This window comes from Sinocyclocheilus anshuiensis, unplaced genomic scaffold, assembly GCF_001515605.1.
Source record: "Sinocyclocheilus anshuiensis isolate Anshui unplaced genomic scaffold, SAMN03320099.WGS_v1.1 scaffold665, whole genome shotgun sequence".
NCBI classification, from domain to species: domain Eukaryota; kingdom Metazoa; phylum Chordata; class Actinopteri; order Cypriniformes; family Cyprinidae; genus Sinocyclocheilus; species Sinocyclocheilus anshuiensis.
The window spans coordinates 157,318-165,139 of NW_015537961.1; the positions used below are offsets into that span (position 1 = coordinate 157,318).

Sequence of the window (7,822 nt, forward strand, 5' to 3'; positions counted from 1 at the left end):
TTATTTTACAAATGTATTTTTTAATCCATTTTCAAATGATTTAAAATTTCTTAAATATGAATTAAAATAAATACAAATACAGGTGCATCTCAATAAATTAGAATGTCGTGCAAAAGTTAATTTATTTCAGTAATTCAACTCAAATTGTGAAACTCGTGTATTAAATAAATTCAATGCACACAGACTGAAGTCAAAAAAACAATATCGTTCGACCACTACTCCCAGGTACCTTTATATTCACGCTGCTTAAGTACAAGTCTTATGATCTATATTACTTGAAGGTGAAGTGTGCAGTTTTTCAATGCTAAAATGCTTTCTTGTGTTCAGAGTTACTGTACGTCAGTCATCGGTACTTTGACTTCCTGAAGAGTATGGTATAATATAATATATGATATATATATATAGTACATGCTGGAATCCATGTTTCCCTCAATGAACCGCAGCTCCCCAGTACCAGCAGCACTCATGCAGCCCCAGACCATGATGCTACCACCACCATGCTTGACTGTAGGCAAGACACAATTTCCTTGGTACTCCTCACCAGGGTGTCTCCAGACATGCTGGACACCATCTGAGCCAAACAAGTTTATCTTAGTCTCATCAGACCACAGGTTCCAGTAATTAATGCTCTTGGACAGGTTGTCTTCAGCAAACTGTTTGCGGGCTTTCTTGTGAACCAGCTTTAGAAGAGGCTTTGGTTTAAGCACTGACAAGCTGACCTCCTGCTTCTGCAACCTCTAAAGCAATGCTGGCAGCACTCATGCGTCTGTTTTTTGAAGCCAGCTTCTGTACCTGACGCACAGCACGAGGACTCAACTTCTTTGATCGACCCTTGCGAGGCCTGTTCCGAGTGGAACTCGTCTTAGAAAACCTCTGTATGACCCTGGCCACTGTACTGCAACTCAGTTGTAACAAGGGTGTTATAGATATTCTTATAGCCTAGGCCATCTTTGTGGAGAGCAACAATTCTAATTCTCAAATCCTCAGAGAGTTCTTTGCCATGAGGTGCCATGTTGAACATCCAGTGGTCAGTATGAGAGAATTGTACTCAAAGCACCAAATTTTAACTGCTCTAATACAAGATACACAAATTTGTATGGTCCTGTCAAGCAGACAAAAACATGAACATGATGAATAGGACATGTGGCTTTGCATGGTTAAACGACATACAGCTGTTATCACTTAGGGTGTACTCACTTTTGTTGCCAGCTATTTTGACAATAATGGCTGTATGTTGAGTTATTTTCAGAGGACAGTAAATCTGTACTGCTATACAAGCAGCACATTGACTACTCTAAAATATATCCAAGTTTAATTTCCATAGTATTGTCCCTTGAGAAGATAGACTAAAATGGTTGCTGAAAAGTGAGGGGTGTACTCACTTTTGTGAGATACTGTATATATATATGACCTGGCCAGTGGTTCATATTTTTACTTTACTTTTTAGTTCATATTTTGTGGCTGGTCCTGCCACAAAAAAATTTAATAGTTGCTGTTATCATTGTTTTTGACCCATGCCATCAGCTTATATGACACCAAATTTTTATATACCAATTAAATCTTACAATTCTCAATTCTAATTTCGATACCACAGCAAAAACTACTAGCCTAACAAATATAAAGTTCAAACATTATTAAAGACAAGACAACAGTCAGTAAATAATAAATGAACAGATTACAAGCAATAGCACAACTGAATATATAGAACAAAGATACAAATTAAATGTTGCTTTATAAGGAAAAACAGCAGACGAGCTGAATGAGACGCAGATTCACTCTCTGACAGCAGGTGGCGCTCATGGAACAGCAGCGATACAGCGTTTCCTTGGTTACTGCTGTAAACAAAGCAGCGCCTATTAACGCTACTTTAAATGCATCATACAAAGACGAGATGAAAAGAAAACGCCATCTAAATATTTCTGAAAATGTTCAGTTCTCCTCAATATTCAGCATTTAGGATTTTCTTCCAATATTTCGCTCATCGTGAACAGTGATCTTGCTCTGTCTGCTACAGGATTTTATCCTCTTTGCATCCGTCTTCAGCGTCTCTGGCCTTTATTAACGGCCGTTTACAGACTTCGTAATATTTCCACACAGATGACATTTTGAAAAAAAGTTTGTGTGCAAATCCGGAACAAGAATGGGTTGAAATAAAACAAAAAATAGCCGGTCGAACGGTGCATCTCTACTCCACTGTATATATGAAATATAGATTAATCATTGTTAAAGCTACAAAGGTACTCACCCAGACGGGGATTTTTACATACTTTTGTATGTATTCGTCCATTCAAGCACGAAAACAGCCGTCGGACAGCCCTTATTGTCGAGCCCTGATATACAATCTAATTAAAAATATTAACAAAAACTATAATAGTAATAATATCAAGTAATAATATATAATATCAATGATACTAAAATAAAACTGCATGAAAATTCATCGATCAAAAGGTGTGGGAAATAGTGTTAATTTTGTCAGCTATTTTTGAATTTAGTCTTAGTTTTAGTCCTGTGTCAAATGTAACTTTTAGTTTTTATCATATTTAGTCAACTTGTCCTGTTTTAGTTTTATTCAAGTTTTAGTCGACTAAATGTCTGAGCATTTTAGTCTAGTTTTAGTCAGTGGAAACATTTTCATCATGTTTTCGTCTTACTGTATAATGGTTAAAATGCTAAAAATGATTATTTTGCTCAATTTTAACTGCAATGATTGCTGTCATTTTGGGAAATTTATTTTTACATTTCCTCAGAAGTTGCTCTTACACCATTACGCGCAAATCAGTAGAATGTCAGGATATCAATTAGAGGCTAAATAAACACCAAAGACTTCAGATATACACTCGCACTGTCTACGTTATGAAAACTGGTGTAACAAAAACCTACTCTCAATTGTTATGACAGAGAAATTGCTCATAGTAATTCAAAATTGCATTAATGTTTCTCTTTTAAAACAACGGCAAAAACAGACTTATTGCCGCACAGAGGTTGTGTAAGTAACGTTACAATCAGCAAACAATACAGTCGAGATCCATGACAGAATGCAGACTGACTGAATGACACTTTCATTTAAGCAGGACACCTCAAACAGAGATCGCTGAACTCCAGCTTACTCGTACAGTACTGTATGTCGGTGTTTTCAGATCTGTATCCATTTACAGAAAAGCTCTGATTGGGGGATTTGAGCTCTTGATATCTGGCAACCGCAAACATGAACACTCGCATAATAGTCTTCTACAGCAGTCTGGCTCCACTTTTTTCAATAAAAATAAAAAGGTTTTGATAAAGTTTTTGCTCTTTTAACTACACTTTAGTCTTGTCATTTTTCGTCAACGATATTGCATGTTCATTTAGTCTCGGTTATCGTTTAATGACCTTATTATCATCTCGTTTTCGTCAGGAGAAAAACTTTGTTGACTGTCATTTTTCGTCATAGGTTTCGTTAATGAAATTAACACTAGTGGGAAACCTGTTACAATTGTCTAATTGAGCACTGCAGCAGAGCTCGTGTTTGAGGCCCATCCTTCTGTTTCCCACAGGCTCTGAAAGCTCCACAGACGACAGTGAGCGAGAAGAAGATGGTGACGCTGATCACGACGAAGGGGATCATCCAGGAGGACGAGCGAGCCTTCGGAAAGCAGGTCTTCCAGAGCGCCCGCATACGCCACAGCACTGGGAGAGCGGGAGCCCGTCTGAAGCCTTCAAAGCTCCCGTGGTTGCGGACGAGGAGCCGAGGGTCCTAGAAACGGGCAAGAGAAAGGGCCAATTTGAGGTGGAGCTCGAAGGTTCTGGTGGCAGAAGAAAAAAAGCAGAAGGTCAAGGCGAGCGCGCTTTAAAAAGCCCAGCGAAAGGCAAAACTAGAAGAAGCAGAGGAGGCGATTGGCTGCCAAGTAGTTCACCCAAAAAGTTGGAGAAACGAGGTCCGGTTGAGGATAGAGGCGCTCAGTCGTGTAGCAGCTCTGAAGACGAAGCAGATCCTCCAACAGAACCACAAACCAAGGAAGAACCAAGAGGAACTCCCAAAACCAAGGGCTCCCCTTCAAAGAAATACAACGGAGTGAAGGAGAAGAATAAAAGCGGGCGTTCGGGATTCTGGGAGATCCCGGAGAAAAGAGCCAAAATATCCACAGGGATCGAAGAAAGGTCACCTGGCTGTCGTACTAAAGGCCAGAAGGATGTGTGGTCCAGTATCCAAGTTCAATGGCCCAAGAAGATCCTAAAGGATCTGTTTTCGGACTCGGACACCGAGGCGGCCAACTCGCCTCCACCCGCCGTAACGGCTCCGGACGAGCCCTGCGTCGAACCCTCCCGGGACGAGGAGATCGCCGAGGACAAGCTGCAGGAGCATCCCAGCAGCGGCACCAACTCGGTCCTCAACACGCCTCCGACTTCGCCGGAGTCGCCCGCCGTGGGCGAAGGACCCGCCGAGGTCCGAGCACCATCGCCGCCCGCCAGTCCTCCAGCCGTCTCTTCACCGGCAGGACCTCTGATGGAGGAGCAGGCGGGGGGGCGCAGCGAGTCTGACAGCAGCACGGTGGAGGTGGAGAGCTTGGGTGGAGAAATCCAGGAGATTCCTGGAGAAAAGGGGGCAGGTTCCCCTTCCAAGGCCTTCGATGGAAACCTGTCCTGCAACAGTAACAGCAACTGTAGCCTGACGCTCAGCAACAGCAGCCAGCAGGAGAGCGAGCAGAAAGCCAAAGGTGCGTATCGTCGTCTACATCATATGCACGTTCAGAGATTGTGTTTTGTTTCAGTCCAATGCTAAGGCAAGGGATTTTGACGTGCACTACCAGTCAAATTTAGATTTGATTTTTCATAAAGTTATACATTTATTCATCAAGGATGCATTAAATTGATCAAAAGTGCCAGTAAAGACATTTATAATGTTACAAAAGATTCTATTTCAAATAAATGCTGTTCTTTTGAACTGTCTACTCATCAAAGAATCCTGAAAAATAAAATGTATCACAGTTTTCACAAAAATATTAGGCAGCACAACTGTTTTCAACATTGATAATAATCAGAAATGTTTGAGCAACACATTTGCATATTAGAATGATTTCTAAAGGATCATGTGACTCTGAAGACTGGAGTAATGATGCTGAAAATTCAGGTTTGATCACAGGAGTAAATTACATATTACAATATATTACAACAGAAAACAGTTATTTGAAATTGTAAAAATATTTCAGAATTTTTACTGTATTATTGATTAAATAAATGCAGCCTTGGTGAGCAGAAGAGACTTTCAAAAACATTTAAAAAGTCTTACAGACCCCAAACTTTTGAGTGGTAGTGTATATATAAAAACAAATTATATTAATTTATTTCTAATTTGTTTGATTTTTATTTATTTTAAAACATATTAAAATGTCCAATTAATTCTTAAATTATTTAAAGGGGTCCTATTATGCTCTTTTACAAAGTCTTGATTTTGTTTTGGGGGTGTACTAGAACAGGCTCTTATACTAGGTTGTTCGAAAAACACATTATTTTTAATATTTTTCACATATTTTACATTATTACAACACCTCTCTCCCCAGTCTGGCATGAACGGCTGGAATAGTTCCTGTATCAAATGAAGCCCCGCCTTCTGAAATACGAAATGTGCTGTGATTGGTTACCGGGGCCAGTGTGTGTTGTGATTGGCAGTAGGGTTGGGCCGATAGACGATGCCATCGTCCATCGCCGATGGCTGACAGACATCAGGATGTTAAGCTGACATCGTGATCCCCGATTTAGTGGCTCCGTATAACGTGTTATTTGTTTCACGCTTCGGGCACGCCTTCTTTGTAAATTCTGACCTGCCATGCAGAAAACATCTTGATTATCTACAATAATGCTTTGTGACAAGCTCAGTATCAAGATATGTCTGTGTGAGTAGACAGTAAGGAAGCTCACTAGATTTTAAAACGAAGTTAGAGGATTGTTTTTGCATTCTACTATGCTGCTTTTCCATTTTCGACTTTTGTGCTCACTTCTTTTACAGCGAAGTTTAACTAAAGACGTCTAACTTTAAAAAAAAACAAAAAAAAACAGGTTTTGAGACCTTGTGGCTTTCCAGAACTTTAGCATGCATCAAGCCCAGACGCTCATGACAAAAATAATTTTGATTTGTCAAAATGTAGTGAAGATATTAGTTAATTAATTGGCCACTTGATGCCCATGTTTACAAGCTGACCTATAGCTGCTGAACACAGTGTCCAAGCTAAACGAAACTTGACACACTTAGACAACAGGACATCCTGAGGATGCACACCAAGTTTGTAAAAATTCCGCCAATAGGGGGCGCTACAATGACAAAATATTTTGCTGTAATTCCTCAACCGTATGATCCATGAAGCTGAAAATTGGTGTGACTCTTCTTTAGTGGACGTCCTAACTTATCCTCTGTTATGACTAGGCTACATTAAAAAACATGGCTGACAGCAGCCAATGAAATTTCAGCAGTTAATAACATAGATTCTGAATGGTCTACCATTATAAAATTGGATATATTTGTACATCGTGGTAAAACAAATGCATGCACCAAATTTTGTGAAAAACAGTCACAAGGTGGCGCTGTAACAAGCAACCCTACATTTCAGCTAATAACCATGCCCTGCGTCTTATTAAATGTAAAAACAGCTTGTTTCACTGATTTTGTGAATATTCTTTGAACCTTGCAAAATCAAAAAATAATAATAATAATCATTCCAAGAAATGCATTTTCTCACTGAGTTCTCATCCGTCTCACAGCCTCATCCAGTCAGAAGCGGCACAAAGAGTCTCAAGGCGGCGGAGCATCAAAGAAACACAAGCGCAGTCATAAAAACCTGAGCTTACATCCCAAGAAGAACCGCAAACCAGGTAACAGAAATCAACATCTGCTTAAAGAGCTCGTGTGGCGCTTTTAATGTTTTCAGAGAAGTCAATGGAGCGTTGATAAGCTTCAGCATGATTACTCAAGAGCTTTATTTCCACAAAAAAACAGTCTTCAGTCTTTCTCTAGTCCTGCCAGATTGCCAGTCTTTATTCCTGCAGGGATGCGAGCGTGTTCAAGTGTCTCTGCACATCCATTTCTTTAGCGTTTTGAGTGTGTATTGCAGCAGTGTGGCATCATCCTGTAAATCAGCTGTGATGAAAAGCTGTAGGAGTTCAGTGACTTCAGTAACTCACTTTAAGTGATGACTTTTGTCTCCAAATTGAGTTATGGTTTGCTCACTTTCTGCTGCCAGTAAAAACAGATATTGTTCAAGGTTTTTTTTACACTTAAAGGTCCCATATTGTCAAAACTGAAATTTCCTGGCTTTTTCCATGATAACTGAGGTCTAGGTGCTATGTAACTACCATATAATGGCGCTTTTCCACTGTGTGATATGACTCGGCTCGGCACGGCTCAGTACGGTACGACACGGCTCGGCTCGGTTTGCGTTTCCACTGCAGTTCAGTACCGCTTTAGAGTGGGCGGGATTATTCACATGTCGTTTATAGTTGCGCCGCCTCTACTGCCGCGACTCCTGAAAAACGTTTTCATTCTGCCTCGCCCCATCAAGCTCTCGCTGGATCCGCTCCTCTGCTATCAACGAGAGGAACGTCTGTATTTCCTGGTCAGCAGAGTTTACACGTCACGTTTTGGTAACGGTACGGTTCACTTGGAACATCAACCGAGGTGGTACTAAAAAAAGTACCAGGTACTGTACACCCAGTGGAAAACCCCAAAAGTGAACCGTACCGAGCCGTACCGTGCCGTACCATGCAGTGGAAAAGCGCCATAAGTTTCAAAACAGTCAGTCCACAGTAAAATGCACACAGCCTGCTTAAAGTTCTAGCTATTTTTCACGAACCG

General features: G+C 40.6%; 1 protein-coding gene across 1 annotated transcript in view; it reads left to right on the top strand.

Moving 5' to 3' along the window:
• LOC107667027 (AT-rich interactive domain-containing protein 4B-like) overlaps positions 1–7,822 on the top strand; it is a 97,706-nt gene that overhangs the window by 83,664 nt on the left and 6,220 nt on the right. Inside the window, exons 19-20 of the mRNA XM_016458609.1 lie at positions 3,534–4,694; positions 6,733–6,843. Coding sequence (XP_016314095.1) covers positions 3,534–4,694; positions 6,733–6,843 — 1,272 coding nt within the window. The remainder of the gene's footprint in view (positions 1–3,533; positions 4,695–6,732; positions 6,844–7,822) is intronic.